A 19,129-nucleotide genomic window follows, 5' to 3' on the forward strand; every position below is an offset into this window, starting at 1 on the left:
TGTTCTTGGCAGTTTATTATTTGTTTGGTAGCCAGAGTGTTTATCTAAAATATAACTCAAATCATAGAACTCACTTGTGGTTAAAATCATCCAGTGGTTTCCCAAAGCCATTAGAATGAAATCCAAACTCATAATCCATAAAACATTATGTAATCTGAGCTCTGCTTATTCTTTACATCTCTCTTATCCACTTGTAACAGGACATCAAGCTTATTCCTTTTTAAAAGCTTTTGTAATAATATTTGTCCTGCCTGAACTATTTTTCTACTAGAATCTGCATATAGTTCCCACTCCCACTCCCTTGTTTTAGATTTGGTTCACTGTCTTCTGTGACTACCATTGCTAATAAATGTGCCTCCTGCTCCTCTGGTCATTCTGTGTTTTGTGTTGCCTTATTTCATTTTCAGAATACCTAATATTAACAAACTTTTTTTTTCATGTTTATTGTCTGTCTACATATATTAGAGTATATGGTTTCCTGAAGACAAGGACTTTTTTATGTCTTTAGTATTGTGTGCCTAGAGCAGTGGCTACATCTAAGTTAGTAGTCATTAAGTATTTATTAAACGAATCAATTGTATTCTAAAAATAAGATTATGGATAGAATTACTGAGAAGCATAATGCTTTTAACTATTATATCTGAATATTTGATGCTATGATGGTGAGATTTATAAGAGAGTCTAGAATTGATAGCTTATCTGAACTCTATTCCATGCTTATTTGGTATCTTTAATTTGCTTTTTTTTTTTTTTGCACATTGTGGGGATGGAACTCAGGGCCTTGTACATTCTAGGGAAGTGTTCTCCAACTGAGCTATAGCCGCAGTCAAAATTTTCTTTTCATTTTTATTTTTTTCACCTATTCAGAATTTGCTGGATGATGTAGAAGAATTTCACGAACGTGCTCAGGAGGCCATGATGGATGAAACGCCAGACTCTTCCAAACTTCAGATGTTGATAGACATGGGTTCTAGCCTCTATGTGGAGCTACCTGAATTGCCTCAACTTAAGCAAGAGCTACAGCAGGCTCGGTGGCTGGATGAAGTAAGACTGACCCTGTCAGATCCACAACAAGTCACTTTGGATGTCATGAAGAAACTGATTGACTCTGGAGTAGGGTTAGCACCCCACCATGCTGTGGAGAAAGCCATGGCTGAACTACAGGAGCTTCTCACTGTCTCTGAACGATGGGAAGAAAAGGCTAAGGTCTGCCTACAGGCAAGGTGAACACATATTTTGATGACTGCTGCCTCTTTAATAACCAAGATAGAAGGAAGAATGGGAAGGAGAAACATAAGGGCCTGTTTCATTACATGTTTATTTAAATGTTTTGTGTCTCCTTTACCAGTCACTGAGTTATCAAATGGTACTGTAAGTAGGTAGACTGTTTCACATATGTGCAAACTATTGTGTTGAGTACTTTGTATGGTATCTTTAAATGGTACAAAGTAGTGTTTTGTTAAGAGCCACAATTAATGATATAATTAAGAAATAATAGTTATAAAGTTCATTGAAATATCTTTTTATTAATCGAGAGGTTTGGAAAAATCTTATAGGAACAAGGAGAGATCTGAGCTTGGATGGTGAGTTAAAAAGCTTATGAGAAAAGTAAGAATTTGAGGAGAATCTTGAAGAATGAGTAGGATTGAAGTAAGGTAGGGGGAAATATGAGAAATGATGTAAACAAAGTTTAAGGACTATGTTCAGATGACAGAAAATAAATGATACCAGAGTGGAAGACTTTTGCAGGAAAATTAATAAGAGATAGGAATCAGGTTAGAGTTGCATTAGCATTGGTACCCCATTGGACTTTATGAGATTTAAGTAAAGGGGTCATCATATTTGACTGTAATTCAGTTAATTTGGCTAGTAATTAATCATGGAATTTTTTGGTGAAAGCATTTCTCCAGCAGCTGATTAATAGCTACATAATTTTCTATTATGAGGATAAGACAATGGGTGCTCAGAGTAGTTACATGGTTATTAAGTGACATAGCTAAAATTTAAAGCCTCTTGCAATCCTCCCAAAGTATCTATGCACTTAACTACTTTGTCAGCTACTTACTTTGGAAGCATTTGTAGGAAACTCTTTAGGTGACTTAATTAACACAGCTCTACTTTCTTAAGAGGAGTCTCCATGGTTGCTGGATTCTTTGCTCTTCAGGTGCCATGCAGAATGTGTTAAAGTTTATTCTTAGCTTTATTCTGAACTAGATGGAAGCATATTAATTGGGTAAATCTAAATGATTTTGGAATATAAAACTATGATTTGGTATACTTGATGCAACTGATAGTAGTCTAAATAATATTTGAAAATTTTCTTTTCCCAATCTCTTGTATTTAATTAGTAACCAAGTTCTGATGTTTTTGCAAACAAAATATCTCATCTCTCTTTTTTAACTCCAATGTCACTGACCTAATTATAGTTCTTTTATATTTTCCCTTTATCTTTGCTGTTCAGTAAATATTATAGAGTACCTACCATGTATCTGCACTATTTCTAAGTTCTGTGGAGACAGTAGTAAATAAGACACATAAGGTCTCTCTTCTGTCATAGAATTAACATTCTAGTGGAGAGAGGGGGGGCGGATAAATAGGTCAATTTCAGATAATAAGTGTCATGAAGAAAATAAGATTAATGAAGAAACAGGTTAGTGGAGATAGTTGGAGATAGAATCTTTTCCATCTTCTGTTAGAATTATCTTTCTGAAACACATCCTTAATATTCTTGATCTCACAGCATTGGTTATTAAGTCCTTATCATTCTTGGTATTTGTATTCTTTGCCTTTGGCCTTCTCTCTGCCTTTCAAATAATGGCTTTCCTCAAGATTCTAAACTAGATCTTTTTCTTTTTTCACTCTCTGTAATCTCCTTGGAAATTTCATTGGCTCTATTTACCATCTTTATAGTGAATAACTCTTAAATTCTCATCAGTAATATAAATGTCTTTCATAGATAACCTCTGCTTTTTAGATAATTCCAGTAGATGTCCCTGGCAGGTACCTCAAATTCCCTGTATCCAAATTGGATTAAATCCTCATACCAGCCCTCTTTTTTGTTTCTTTATTCTGTGAATTATAACATCTTGCACAAATTTAAACAAGCAAGTACTTTAGTAGTTACCTTTTTTATTCCTCACCCTTAGAGTCAATCATATGAAATATATTTTTCTTCATTAGGTGTAGAATTATTCTAGGTTGATAACTTTTTTTTTTTTTGGTACAGGGATTGCACTCAGGGATGCTAAACAACTGAGCCACATCCCCAGCTTTTTTAAATATTTGATTTAGAGACAGGGTCTAAGTTGCTGAGACTGGCTTTTTTTTTTTCCTTCATGTTTTACTTATTTTTATTTATTTTTTTTGTCATACATGACAGCAGAATGTATTTTGACATATAATACATACATGGAATGCACATAAATCAATCATAATGTCTATTCTATTCCCCCCTATTCCTCCCCTCCTCTGAGACAGGCTTTGAACTCAAGATCTTCCTGCCTCAGCCTCCGGGGCTGTTGGGACCACAGGTGTATGCCACTGGGCCCAGCTTGATAATTATTTTGTCTCAGTACTTTGAATATCTCTCTCTCTTTTTTTTATATCTTATTTTGTTTATTTTTATGTGGTGCTGAGGATTGAACTCAGGGTCTCTACCGCTGGGCCACAACTCCAGTCCCTTTGAATATATCTTGTCTGCTGTTTTGAAGAGAATCATTTTGCTTGGGCTGCTTGTAGGATTTTTTTTTTTTTTTTTTTTTTTTTTTTACCTTTCCTTCCCCTTGGACTGCTGTCATAGTAGTTTAGGTCATTAGAATCAGGTTCTGCCAGTGGTCTAACCCTCTCTGATCTGTTCTCTACACTGTCACTAGTGTTGTGCTAATGGTGTCCTTTTTTCATTTCCTTGTTTAGAGCCTTTCCCTATTTTCCCAATGCCCTTAGGATGCAGTCCAAATTCCTCCACCTAGTTTATAAGGCCATTTGTTATCTAACTCCTTGCTTAATTACATGTTGCCTCATCTTTTGTCATTCTTCCTCATATTCTATGTTCCAAATATAATACCTTCCCACCCCAGTTCCTCAAACATATCATGTTATTTCTTTCTCAAGATCTTTGTGTGTGTTTATTTTTTTCTTCTGTGGAGCACTGTTACCTCTGCTCATTCTTTGTGGTGTGCTTCTTACCACTCCTGCCCTGTCCTTTCCCCACCTTTTCTGATTTGCTTCTATTCAGAAAGGATGAGAAAGCTTAAATGTCAGCAAGGCTTCTTTCACTTGTTAAGTCAATTAGATCCTTCTACTATGTATTTTGGTAGCACCTTCACTTTTCTTTATCATTGCAGGTATCACAGAGCATCATAACTCCTTATGAATAATCCTCACCACAAGATTAAAAAGTTTCATGAATGATGAAACCACTCTGACTTTGAAGCTGTCTGTTGCTTTACATAGTGAAATTCATGGCTCTCAAAATTTCTAATCTGCTTGCATCTTTTTTTCTTGCCAAATCCCCTCACTCCACCTGCCTCCTTGCATCCACCACATTGCCCCCATCTGAAACTAAACTACCAGCTTCTTTGTTTTCCACACAAAAAAAACTTTATTTACAGTTGAAAATGTAAACAGATAATCATGGTTCTGAATCTGTGATACTTTCAGGGTCTCTCTTGATCAAATGGGGTCATAGCTGGCAGGAGAGCAAACACAGAGGCTAGGTCAGTTTATTTGACTCAAAAAAAAATCACTCAGAGCAAGGGATAATCTGATTCAGTTTTGTTCTGAACTGCATTTCCCCACACTGTGATATTACCACAGGCAAATTGCTTATTGTTGGGGTCTGTGGGTACATTCTCGGTCTTTCTCATCACATGAGTGATTTTTCCTGTGGAATGTAATCCCTTTGTATCTTACTGACACCCCATATTTTCAAAAAGAAATAGATTTGGAATGATGACAGGTAATCACAGGCCTTTTTAGTTTAGGACACACTAGAGCCAAAAGGACTCTTTTGAATTCTCCATTGCAGAACTGCCTATAGCTCTCAGCCATCTTAGGCACATCTGTGAACAGTTCTATCTTCATGAGGCCAGCTTCATAGCCACTACCTCAACCTCTTTTTAAATGGTTGTCCATACCTTTGTTCTCCTGGTTTTGTTTCTTTAACCTTTCATTTGATAAAATCATACTTCTTTAAGGCCTGGTCAAAGCTCTTAATTCTTCTGGGCAGAATTATTACTTCCTACAGTTGTGAGTCCATAGTAATTTTATTCTTAGTATAATTCTTATCTTGTATTCTGATTTATTGAGAATAAGGTCTATGTTTTATTCATCTTGTTTAACTAGTTATTAATGAATGTAGTAAATTAAATGTACATGGTTAACATTAATAGATTTCTAGTCTATTGCCTTCTGCACTGCTAATAAATATGCATCTTTGACCATTTCAGGTATTATAGAGAGCTAGAGTAGAGGCAGTCCAGTGCTGGGTAGTAAAAGGAGCTTGGTGCTGAAACTCATTCTGAATCAGTACTTCAGGTGTGTCATTTATTACATTAAATGACTTTGGAGAAAACAATTTACCTTCTTTGAGTTAAAGTTTTCTTATGTATAAAGTGAAAATAAAGATGATAACTGATTTGCCTCCTTTATAGAATTGTGGTAGGGATTAAATGAAATCATGTATATCAACATTGTCTATACATTATAAAGAACTGTTCAAATGTTGGTATCATTTGAACTTTTCCTCATGCATCTCACCCTATTTTTATTGTTCTTTTAGACCTAGGCACAGTGTGGCAAGTTTAGAAAGCATTGTGAATGAAGCTAAGAACATTCCAGCCTTTCTACCCAATGTGTTGTCCCTGAAAGAAGCCTTACAAAAGGCTCGAGAATGGACAGCTAAAGTAGAAGCTATTCAGGTAAGCAGACTTTTGTATTAACCTACCCATCATGTAGTACCTATCTCAGAATTGAAACCTTTATACCTTTAATTATTTAAAATAGAATAATCACAGTAAAATAATAATGGTACTTAAAATTCACTTACTTTGTTTGATTTTGTAATAAATATTACCTACTTTTGTTCTGAAAAGTGATAAAACTTAGCTATTCAACTCTTACTAGTAGGTTTTTTGTTTTTTAACCTGCTGTCTAAGTATGAATTACTGTTAAAATAAGAGGCAGAAAAATAAAATGAAATTAACATTTACTAAGCACCACAATACTCTTGTGTACTAAAAAACCTAAAAAGGTGTTTGGGAACAGGAATATACTGGAAAGGGTATAAAGAAAGATAGGACTCTGGGAGTTCATAATCCGCGTGAATCAAATGTATGAAATATGATATGTCAAGAGCTTTGTAATGTTTTGAACAACTAATATTAAAAAAATTTTAAAAAAATAAAATAAAAACAACAATTAAGAGATTCAAGTGGCAAAAAAAAAAAAAAAAAAAGAAAGAAAGATAGGACTCTGGGGATGGGGTTTTGTAGCTCAGTGGTAGAGTGCTCACCTAGCACATATGAGGCATGGGTTTGGTCCTTAGCACCACATAAAAGTAAATAAATAAAAGTAACAGCAGATGGAGTTAAAAAAAAATAGAGAAGAAAGAAATATAGGGCTTTGGCTTCAAAATAGCAAATTTTCTAGGTGGAACGACATATTAAAACAGTGAAGTCAGTGCTAAAAAGTATGCTTGGACTGTAAAAAACCATTAAATAGCATCTACAGTACTATATGTGTAAATATTCTTAGTTGTAGAAATATATTCAAAGAAAAGGAGAATCAAATCACTTTCGGTAAACTGCTAACCCAACAAAGAACATGTGCTAGGTATTAAGTTTTAATGACTTTTCTTTTACTATCTGAATTTTCAGTTGACTTACCTGCCACTGGTTTTTTTTTTTTTTTTCTTTTAAAAATTACCTCTGTTTTCATCAGGGTAGTTTCTTTGTTTTGCCTTTGACCTGTCTCAGGCAGTTGGTTGTCCTGAAAATCTGATAATCCTTAAACATGATTTATGATTGAAAGACCTAGTTGACAAGCTGTCCTGCATCTCCTTTGTAATTTTGAAATAATTATTTCTCTTAGGCTCTTCCCTTCATTGGAGTATTAACTTTTAGGCTCTGTGTAAGATTCTGTTGATAGGCAGACTTTTCTTTAAAATACTTGGGTTTGGAGTAGGCTGGGTCTAGAAGGTGTTCTATAGACAAATAGCTATGGTTGGGCACAAGGGAGATAATAGTAATAATTGTAATTCTTCTTCTTTCTTTTCTTCTTTTCTTTCTTTTTCTTCTGGGATTGCACTTGGGCACTTAACCATTGAGCCACATCCCTAATCCTTCTTATATTTTATTTAGAGACAAGGTCTCACAGAACTGCTTAAGGCCTCGCTAAGTTGCTTAGGCTGACTTTCATCTTACAATCCTCCTGCCTTAGCTCCGAGTCACTGGGATTACAGGTGTTTGCCACCATGCCTGAATATAAATGTTATTTCTCTGTCCTAAAATGTGAGCTTTTTGATCTATTCCATTTAGCTATCCTTATCTTGGTACCATAATGATTTACTTATGTCATTAAAATATCTCATGGGACTAGAACCTCTTTGTTATTTTTTTTTTTTAATTCATTGATCTTTTTTCTGTTTGTTACCCATATGCTTCCGTGTATTTCTCAAAATGAGTTTACAGGCAAATGCTTCATTAGATACATGAGAAATAACTTTTTACTGGAATGTAGTATTTAAGTTCTAGAGATAATAATGGTTTTGTTATATGGCAATATAGAAACATTGTTAACTTAGAAAGAAAGTACTCATTCTATCCTCTGATTATGTAACATAAAATGGAAGTGGTTATTAGAACTAAAATCCTGCTTTTAGGTTTGTGTTCATAGAAAATTAAATTTGTCTATAATGGTACACTTGATTTCAACACTGTTGAAATGATGATTCCATTGTCCTAGATAACATTAAATATTTGTTTCCATCAATTAGCAAATTCATTTCCTCATTCCTAATTGTATTTATGCTATCTGTCCCTCAGATTGTCCTTTGAATAAATTTTTATATCTTGTTCTCTTATTAATAAAGTAAATAAGATCTTTGATTACATGTTCATTAAAAAATGAATGTATGCCAGGCACAGTGGTACACTCCTGTAATATCAGCAGCTCTAGAAGCTAAGGCAAGAGGATTGCAGGTTCCAAGCCAGCCTCAGCAAAAGTGAGGTGCTAAGCAACTCAGTGAGACCCTGTCTCTAAATAAAATAAAAATAGGGCTGGGGATGTGGCTCAGTGGTCGAGTGCCCCTGAGTCAAACCCCAGTACCAAAAAAAAAAAAAAAAAAAAAAAAAAGTATATAGAAGAAAAAGTATATAGAAGACCAGTAGAGTAGAGGAAGGGAGGAGGGAAGGGCCTGAATACAGGAATGACATCTACAAATTATGCTCTATATATGTTATATATGTACATATGTGTGAATCATGTGTATGTGTGTATATATATCTCACACACAATTATATATCACACTAATTAAAATAACATTAATCTCAGTGGCTTGGGAGGCCAAGGCAGGAGGATTTCATGTTCAAGGCCAGCCTCAGCAGCTTAGTAAAACTGTCTCAAAAAATACAAAATGAGCTGGGGTATGGTCCTGGGTTTAATCCCCAGTACCCCTCTGCCCAGCCAAAAAAAAGGATAACTTTAATAATAGAAGGCAGTTAATAGAATAGAGCAAACAGATTGGGAAGGTACTAGGGAATGATGTTGGTCAAATTATATTACGTGTATTTACAAAAATGGCATAAGGATTCCCACTGTTATGTATAATTATAATGCACCAATTAAAATTTAAAACTTTAAAATTAATGTATAACTTTTAAAAATAGGGCATTGAAAGTTATATTAATTCAAGAGATACAATTAGTTTTATTTATACAAAAATCAACAGTAAACTTTTTGTAAATTTTTCCAATAGTATATTGCTAGGCTCCCTAATAGAACTCACATTGTATGAGAATCTATTTTTGTTTTGCAGAGTGGCAGCAACTATGCTTATTTGGAGCAGCTTGAGTGTTTATCTGCTAAAGGGCGCCCTATCCCTGTGCGCCTTGATGCACTGCCCCAAGTGGAGTCACAGGTAGCAGCAGCACGGGCATGGAGAGAACGGACTGGGCGGACCTTTCTTAAGAAGAATTCCAGCCATACGTTGTTACAGGTAAAGAATACTTTATATACACTTCAGCACTATAATCAGCAGCTGATAAATAAATACCTATAGGTAGTAGTATTTGGTAAGGGAGGTAATAGTATTTGGTAAGGGTTGTTTTCAGTGTATCTGGTCATTATGACAAGTGATTGCTATTAGTAATATTGAATGTTGACCTGAAATTTAAAGCCTTTGTTAAGACTCATTTCTGGTTAATTTCATGCAGTGTTCAGAAAAAGCATCCAACCTGGCTCATATATCTATTGTTATTAAAGTCTGTCACTGGAAGGTTGTCTTTCTCAGAAGCACACATTTAAACTAAAACTCACTGTCCTTTTTGTCTTGCACAGTTGAACATAGTAGTTAAGAGCATAGGCTTTGGAATAAGAGTTTCAGATTTGAGGACTGGCTCCCTAATTACCAACCCTATGTCCTTGGATAAGTTGCTTCCTTTCTGACTCTTAGTTTCTCTTATTTGTAAAATGTGGAATATAATACCTCCTACATAAAGTTGTTCTGAAGATTGAATTAGGTAAGTTGTATTAAGTCCTTAAGAAAGTGCCTGGGACATGGTGAGTTCTCTATAAATGGTTCCTTCTATTAGTTTCACTTTTTAACATTGTTTTGAAAATGATAGTTCATATTTGATTTTATTTTTGTAGGTGCTAAGTCCCCGGACTGACATTGGTATATATGGGAGTGGTAAAAACAGAAGGAAAAAAGTAAAAGAACTAATAGAAAAAGAAAAAGAAAAGGACCTGGACCTTGAACCTTTGAGTGATCTGGAGGAAGGACTGGAAGAAACCAGAGACACAGCTATGGTGGTAAGAAACTCTGTAATACATAGTGAGTTTGCTTTCTGAATGCAAAAATCTGTGAAGATATTAGCAGGTTTACTGTTTTTAACTATTTTTACTTTCATATACTTTCTCTTTGTGTGTGTGTGTGTGTGTATGTATATGTTTGTAATGGTAGTACAGAAAAGGTTAGTGCTCTGCTTTCTTCCCAAAATTGTTTTATCTTTTTCACATATCTCTCTCTCTCTCTCTCTCTCTCTCTATATATATATATATATATATATATATATATATATACACTTATTTTATTTATTTTATTTTTATGTGGTACTGAGGATTGAACCCAGTGCCTTGCACCTGCTAGGCAAGAGCTCTACCACTGAGCCACAACCCCAGTCCCCATATCTCTATTCTTTGTTATTTTAGTTTTAGGTGGACACAATGTCTTTATTTTACATTTATGTGGTGCTGAGGATCGTACCCAATGCCTCATGCATGCTAGGCGAGCACTCTACTACTGAGACACAATCCCAGCCCCCTTTATTGTTATTTTAATAGTTGTGTCATATTTCACAAAGTTGCCCATAATTTGCTAAGTTGTTTTCTTTCTTATTTTTTTGGGGACTCTGGGCATCAAACCCAAGACATGTCTCATATGCTAGGCAAGTATTCTACCACTTAGCTGCACCCTTAGTCTGTTGAATAGTTTTCTAATATTAAATAATTTACCTGATACTAAGTTTCCTGTTATAAGTAAGAAAGTGAACTTCTTTGTGTAGTTCTTACATTTTAAAAATTATTTTCCTACTCTTGATTAATCTTATAACTAGAGTTGCTGGCTTCATACCCAAGATGTTTGATTTCAAGGCATACTTCTTTCTCCTCACTTTTGTGGTACTAGGGATTTAACCCAAGGGCACTTTATCTCTTAGCTACATTCCCAGCTCTGTTCTTTATGTATTTGAGACAAGGTTTTACTAAGTTGCAGAGGCTGCCCTCAAACTTGTGATTCTCCTGCCTCAGCCTCCGGAGTTGCTGGGTTTTCAGATATGTGCTAATCACACTGAGCAAGGAGTACCCTCTTTCTGTTCTGCCCTACAGAAGAATTTAAAGTATTCTATTGAAGTAAATTGTCAAATCTGGTTGCACTTTGCCTGTTTCCCAGATGAGGAATGTTTGTGTGGATACTGGCTGGGTACACAAATTTTAGGAAATTGTTTACAACTGATTTCTTTTTTTTTTTAAGATATGCTTTGTTATCATGAGGCCACATTTGGAGAAAGATTCCTCAGCCATAAATATTTGTTATTATGGGGTGTATTGTAGTGACTTCTTTCAGTGAAATGTTTGTCATATACAGGTGGCAGTTTTCAAAGAACGAGAACAAAAAGAGATTGAAGCCATGCATTCTCTCAGAGCAGCCAACCTAGCCAAGATGACAATGGTGGACCGCATAGAAGAAGTAAAATTTTGCATTTGTCGCAAGACGGCCAGTGGGTTTATGCTACAGTGTGAGCTCTGCAAAGACTGGTTCCATAACAGCTGTGTTCCCCTTCCTAAATCAGGTTCCCAGAAAAAAGGTTCCAGCTGGCAGGCTAAAGAAGTAAAATTCCTTTGCCCTCTTTGTATGCGTTCTCGAAGGCCCAGGCTAGAGACTATTCTGTCACTGCTTGTATCCCTTCAGAAGTTGCCTGTACGGTTGCCTGAAGGAGAGGCCCTACAATGTTTGACAGAACGTGCCATGAGTTGGCAAGATCGGGCACGGCAGGCCCTAGCCACAGATGAACTATCCTCTGCCTTAGCCAAGCTCTCTGTGTTAAGCCAGCGTATGGTGGAACAGGCAGCTCGGGAAAAAACTGAAAAGATCATCAGTGCAGAACTCCAAAAAGCAGCCGCCAATCCAGACTTACAGGCAAGTTTAGCATTTATATTCTTTTTCAATTTTATATGGTAGTGTTTGTCAGTGTGTGAATAGTAAATCAATTGTACCAATTGACTGGGAAATAACAGTAATTTGTCAGTAATTATATTATTCTTGGCATCTTCCTTCTACATACATTCGTAGTATTTTCTTTGAGTACCTATTTAGGTCCTTTTAATGAAATATTATCTGAAATATCATTCAGGAAGACATTAGCAACATAATCAAATAATCTAATTTCTACTAACTGAGGAACTATTAGGCTTTGCAGGTTCAATACATTTTGTTATCTCTAGCACTTACTAATTACCCATTTTTAGTCTATCTCTCTGTTCATCTTGGAATCTTTGCTTTTTAGGGACACTTACCCAGTTTCCAGCAGTCTGCTTTTAACCGGGCGGTAAGCAGTGTATCATCTTCCCCTCGACAAACAATGGACTATGATGATGAAGAAACAGATTCTGATGAAGACATTCGGGAGACATATGGCTATGACATGAAGGTAATTATACAGATAAGCGGTCTGAGTACATACCTGTCCAGTGAGTTTGTTTTTATTTTTATTTATGTATGTATGTATATACCAGGACTGAACCCAGGGGCATTTAACCACTGAGCCACATCCTCAGCCCTTTTCATTTTTTATTTGGGGATAGGATCTCACTAAATTGCTTGGGGTCGTAAGTTGCTGAGGCTGGCCCTCAAGTTTGTGATCCTCCTGCATCAGTTCATGAATTTCTGGGATTACAGGTATAGTGCTGCTGTGCTGGGCAAGTTTGTCTGTAAAAAAGCTATTGAATGCTGATGAGGCCTGAGAGGGGAAGAAAAAGTGAGTCATTTATTTGTCCTGAGTTTATGGTGATTATAGTCTTTCAAACTCTAAGGGGGAAAACAAAGATACATTGCTAAAACAACTTTTTAAAAAGAATTTTTTAAAAACTGTGTTTTTTTTCCTTTTCCTTCATAATTCCTTGTGACCTAGAGGGACTAGAAGAAATATCCCTGGATGTTATTGAAAGATTTTTTCCTTTGAGTTACTAAAGTGTACCTATTCATGTATAAGAATCCTATTCTAGGGCTAGGGATGTGGCTCAAGCGGTAGCGAGGTTGCCTGGCATGCGTGCGGCTCGGGTTCGATCCTCAGCACCACATACAAAGATGTTGTGTCCGCCTATAACTAAAAAATAAATATTAAAATTCTCTCTCTCTCTCTTTAAAAAAAAAGAATCCTATTCTAGCTATACTATGAGTCTTTTGCTTTCTTGTCTGGATAGTACTAAGTATGATGGTAATAAATATAATAATTCAGAGATAGGTAATACTTGGGCTCATCATTAGAATTTGAAGAGTTGTAGCAGTTAATTATTTATTATCAGTATGATTATTTTGATAATGACACCACACTGGTGGTGAAGAGAAGGTTTTGGCAAGTTTGTATTGGATCCAGTTGGCTTTGTATTAGGTACAAGTCGTTTACTTTTTGCCTGAATTGTTTAATATGATACTCAGTTGCTCTGTTTAGAATTTGTGTTGGTAACCTGGGAGTTTGTATCTGAGACTGTTTCCGTAGAACATGAGAGAATTTCATCTCTACCCCTTGATTACCTTTTTGATATCATAAACTTCATCCCTAACCCTTGACTACCTTTTATTTATCTTTTCAGCATGTGGCTCTGGTCGGTACTCCTTATTCTTATAGCATGAATCCCATTAGCATAAGACACTCTTAAGGATGTAAAATTAAAATCATCTATGAGAGACACTTGTAAATTCATCTACTGGAAAATATTTTTCTCAAGATAAAAATGGATCCAGGGAATGTTTTAATGAGGGAATTTTCAGTTGCATGAATTAAAGACTTGAAAGAAGTTGAAACTTGGGTTAGCCTCATCAGTTAAGCTTCTAAAGCACGTTATTATCCAGAAGTTAATGACTATTTTTGTTTGCAGAGTTGAATAGAATGACTGGGAGCAGCTGAATGGGAATGCAGCCTATGCCACGTATATGTTAGCTTTTTACTTGAATACTAGAATCACTGTTTGTCATATAGACAAGAGACCTCCAATACTTATGTTGTTTGCTTTCTAGAACATTAATTATCAGCCACTGCACTAGAATGAAACATGGAGGGCTTTGCTTTGAAGCACATCAATAACCTATGAAAACAAAACATCAAAAGTATTGCATGGATCAAAACTGGTTTGAAACCTGGCGTGGTGGCACATGCCTGTAATTCCAGTGGCTTGGGAGGCTGAGACAAGAGGATCTCGAGTTCAAAGTTAGCCTCAGCAATGATGAACTCTAAGAACTCAGTGAGACCCTGTCTCTAAATAAAATACAAAATAGGGCTGGAGATGTGGTTCTGTGGTCGAGTACCCCTCAATCCCTGGTCCCCTCCCCCAAAACAAAACAAAACAGGTTTGATGTGGTTATGTGAAATAATTCTATTTTTTTAGTTGTCTATGGACCTTGCTTATTTATTTATTTATTTATTTATTTATTTATTTGTTTATTTATTTAATGTGGTGCTGAGAATCAAACCCAGTGCTTCACACATGCTAGGCAAGCGCTCTACCACTGAGTTACAACTCCAGCCCCGATTAGTTCTATTTTTTTGCAGAATTTATATGAGAGTTAGTTTACAGTCTCTTTGGAGAGGGTATTGGCAGGGTAGAAAAACAATACTGTGGAGTTTTGTAGTGTCAACAATGTATTTGACAACCTAGAAAAGTGGAAGAATAGAGGCAAGACTTACAATAATCTAAGATTAAATTTACATTGATGTTGGTATCTATACATGAAAAAAAATACACTTGATCATTCATTTTCTCATAGAATATGTGCTTACTGTGTAATGACATTCTCTTTTTTTTGGAGACAAATGCCTGCTGTGTTGTCCAGTCACAAACTGGCTTGTGTGATGAAAATTTTATTTGCAGAATTATTTGCATTTGGCTTGATGTTTTTCCCCTTTGCATGATGTCCCCTGCTATGATCATGAATTCAGACTTAAAATACTTTGAATTTAATATATTTGCTTGAAGAAGAGTCCTTTATCAGTTTAGGAATAAAGTAAAATAATATTATAAAATAAAATGAGTCATTCAATTTTAGTTACCATTTAAAAATTAAAACAGGTGGTTTGTCTTTTGTATTATTTAATTACTTCATTTGAATGTAAAATGAATCACCACTAAAATACTTTGAGCAGCATTAAGAAAATCATTACTTAGGAAATCATTTATTTAATGTTGAAGCAAAGTCTCATGGATCTTTTGGAATTGTGTCTGGGTAACCTTTTTGGAAATTATCCATGATTATTTCCTTTTAAAGTATATTATTTACCTTTACTGAAACTCTTTGTCCATATTACAGTTTATATTTTGCAAATACACATCAGAAAGGAGGATATAGAATAGAAGTAGGTATTACCTCCCAGAGTGTTCTTTAATGTATCCTAGTAACTGCTCATTTTAGAGAAAGGTAAGTTAAGCATTTAGATTCTTTCACATTTTTTTCTTCACACTGGTTAATACTTTGGGGTAGCTTGAACTTGGGTGGAAATATAGTGGAGTTTGCCAGAGGTTATTTTGTTGTTGTTATTTTAGTTAGTTTGTTTTGGGGGGCTTCAGGGAATTGAAACCAAGGGCACTAACCAATGAGCTATATCTCTGGCTTTGCATAACACCTCCCCCCCACCCCCGAATGCGCTTTTTTTGAGACAGGGTCTCTAAGTTGCTGAGGCTGGTCTCAAACCTGTTATCCTGCTCAGCTTTCCATGTGGCTGAGATTATAGGCACACCTGACTGAGATGTTGACTTAATATTAGAGGGCAGTGACCAATCTTTGTGTAAAACAATTTCTTGGTGAGAGACCATTCTGCCTTGCTTGCTGATTTGCCATGATTGGGACCAAACTGTAAATTTCCTTTTAGGGAGAGTAATTTTTTTTAAAAGTAATTTTAAAATTAACCAACAGAAATTACACATATTTATGATATATAATATGATCCTTTGATACACACACACACACACACACACACACATACATACATACATGGTACTTCTCATGTTTCATACTTCACATTGGGAAAGGAATTGAAAGCAAATTTGTTTATGCTTTCATTAGTTTTCATCATTGTTTTCTAATCACTATATTTTTTTTTGTCTTTTTGGTACTAAAACACTATACTTTTATTTATTTATTTATTTATTTGTTTGTTTGTTTGTTTGTCTTTTTGGTACTAGGGATTGAACCTAATGGACACTTTACCACTTATACATCCTCAGCCCTTTTTTATTTTGAAACAGGGTCTTGCTATGTTGCTTAAGTTGCTGAGGCTGGCCTTGAACTTGTGATCATCCTGCCTTACCCTCCCAAGTTACTGAAATTACAGGTGTGCACCAACATGCCTGGCTTTTCATTTTGAAAGCTTTCCTGTATGAGTTAAAATGAAATGAATAGTGTCCAAGTAAGAAAAATAATTTCAGTCAGTGAGAAGAAGCATCTGGGAACTGAAGTAGAAAGTTTTACTATTTTGTCTTTTGCCTTTTAGGTTTTAAATTCTTGAGTAGGAAAGAAGACTGTGGACTATTTTTAAATTCTTAGCAAGTGGCATTGTTTTACAGATTTCTCTTATGAACCATTTTTATTCTAAGTTGTCCTTTTCATAACTAACCATTACTTTGAAACTTACAGGCTTTAGAAAGTATCCTGTTTAAGGATAGCTTCATGATGAACAATAGATCTTCCTGTCATGTACCCTAAAAGAGAATCAGGTTCTGGGTTAGTCATTAAGCTATTTTTGCTGAACTTCTAACACACTCTTTTATATTCTGATTTATAATTCTGGGACTGGAATCCACACCAGGGATTGCCAAGCTTTTTCTATAAAGGACTAGATAGTAAATTTTAAGGTTTCTGTTGTTGCTGCTGCTTCCCACTCCTCCCTCCCTCCTTTTTTTCCCTTTCTCCCTTCCTTCTTTTCCTCTTTAAAAATCTTCAAATTACTTTTACCTCACGATCCATACAAAAAGACAATCCATACAAAAATAGGCTGCCAACTGGGTCTAGCCCACAGGCAGTAGTTTGCCAACCCTTGCTTTACCCATTTGCCCTTTGCCAGATGACTCTTTTGACAGTAGGAGACATTAGAAAATGTTATTCCATGTTTTTGTTATAATCATTTTGTGTATGTGCATGTGTATATTTTTTAATCCTGGCATAGGCAACTGATAGAAATTTCTAACCCTTACCTCCCTTCCCTGTCTTTCCCCTTCCCCAAACCAACATTATTGTCTTCTGTCAGAGGTAGCAGAACTTAACTGGCCAGTAGTTCCTCCTCAGAAGTCTGCATTCCAACTCTGTAGGGCTGCTTCCTTAAGCCTTTAGGTTTTTATAACTCCACCAACCCTAGAGATGATAGTTCATTTGAGGCTAGTCTCAGCAACTTAGGGAGACTCTGTCTCAAAATAAAAATAAAAAGGGCTAGGGATGTAGTTCAGTGGTAGGGCAGTCCTGGGTTCAATTTCCAGTATATTGAATAAACAAAGAAACAGTAACCTCTGTCTAAATACCTAGTGTGATTTCTGTCTTCCTGACTACTCTCTGACCTTTAAGCTATATAGGTGAGCTTGTGAAAACAAATTCTGTGAAAAATCATCTGAGACCTAATTAGAGCTGTCAGAGTTGTATAGTTTGTATATTGTCAGTCTCTTTATTATCTTAAGAACAAATGGGGGGCTGGGGATGTGGCTCAAGTGGTAGCTCGCTCATCTAGCATGTGTGCGGTCCGGGTTCGATCCTCAGCACCACATACAAAGATGTTGTGTCCGCCAAAAACTAAAAAATAAATATTAAAAAATTCCCCCCCCCCAAAAAAAAAGAACAAATGGGAAGATAGTAGGGTTTGGAAACTTAGGATTAATTGGTGTCTTAAGATGTCACCTCTAGGGCTGGGGGTTGTGGCTCAGGGTAGAGCGCTTGCCTAGCATGTGTGAGGCACTGAGTTCGATCCTCAACACCACATAAAAGCAAATAAATAAGCCAGGTGCAGTGGCGCATGCCTGTAATCCCAGTGGCTTGGGAGGCTGATGCAGGAGGATTGTGAGTTCAAAGCCACCTTCAGCAAAAGCGAGGTGCTAAACAACTTAGATCCTGTCTTTAAAAAAAACAAAACAAAACAAAATAAGGCTGTGGCTCCGTAGTTGAGTGCCCCTTAGTTCAATCCCTGGTTATCCCTTGCCACACACACACCCCCATACACAAAAAAAAAGAAGAGAGAAACATAAAACAAAGGTATTGTGTCCATATACAATTTAAAAAATAATAAATTAAAAAATAATGTCACCTCTAAACTTTCTACTTAATTGTATATTTTTTGTAGGTGTATTATCTCTATGGATTATTGTTTTTTAGCTTTACTTTCCTTTTTGGTTTGAATTGTAATTTTTACTTTTTTTTAATCCTCCATGAACATTTTATATTTTATTTAATGTCATATAATTAATTTTAATGTCATATTTTTAGTATGTTATGTTAAAAGCTTCCTAAAAGCCATTTTTAGATTCTTGCATTAGGATAAGCTATGTGGTTAACTAATTCTGAACACCTCTTATTGTTTCTTCTTCAGGACACAGCCAGTGTGAAGTCCTCTAGTAGTCTAGAACCCAATCTTTTTTGTGATGAAGAAATTCCCATCAAGTCTGAGGAAGTAGTAACTCACATGTGGACTGCACCTTCATTCTGTGCAGAACATGCTTATTCTTCTGCTTCTAAGAGTTGTTCTCAAGGTATTACCTTTAAAAAAAAAACCCAGAGAAAATAAGTCTAAAATGAGAAGAAGGGTTGTATTATTCAAGACTGTGAATCCCTCTTGAATTGAGTATGATGCGTACCATGAAATACTAATAGAACCTGAAAATCCTATTTTGGGAAATCTATTCTCTATTTGCATTTTCTATCATTAGATAATCTAAAAATGAACATAGAATTATAGAGTTCTAATGAGAACTTTAAATTCCATATGATCACATATCTCATTTTTATAAAATTGCTGTTAGGCATTTTAGCCTCCATTTGATCATTACCAATTGTTGAAAGATTCACTGCTCTCTAAGAATATTCATTTTGGGTTGGGTAGCTTTAATTGTTAGAAAAGTTCTTCCTTTCCTTGGTGGATGATTTCTCCATGATGTTTGCTTTTCT

The 19,129-nt window shown here is 35.6% G+C and overlaps 1 protein-coding gene across 1 annotated transcript in view; it reads left to right on the forward strand.

Moving 5' to 3' along the window:
- Kdm5a (lysine demethylase 5A) overlaps positions 1-19,129 on the forward strand; it is an 86,128-nt gene that overhangs the window by 51,116 nt on the left and 15,883 nt on the right. The window contains exons 19-25 of the mRNA XM_026410953.2: positions 868-1,223; positions 5,780-5,918; positions 9,035-9,214; positions 9,868-10,029; positions 11,363-11,914; positions 12,282-12,425; positions 18,555-18,714. Coding sequence (XP_026266738.2) covers positions 868-1,223; positions 5,780-5,918; positions 9,035-9,214; positions 9,868-10,029; positions 11,363-11,914; positions 12,282-12,425; positions 18,555-18,714 — 1,693 coding nt within the window. The remainder of the gene's footprint in view (positions 1-867; positions 1,224-5,779; positions 5,919-9,034; positions 9,215-9,867; positions 10,030-11,362; positions 11,915-12,281; positions 12,426-18,554; positions 18,715-19,129) is intronic.

This window comes from Urocitellus parryii, chromosome 5 (assembly GCF_045843805.1).
Source record: "Urocitellus parryii isolate mUroPar1 chromosome 5, mUroPar1.hap1, whole genome shotgun sequence".
Classification (NCBI taxonomy): domain Eukaryota; kingdom Metazoa; phylum Chordata; class Mammalia; order Rodentia; family Sciuridae; genus Urocitellus; species Urocitellus parryii.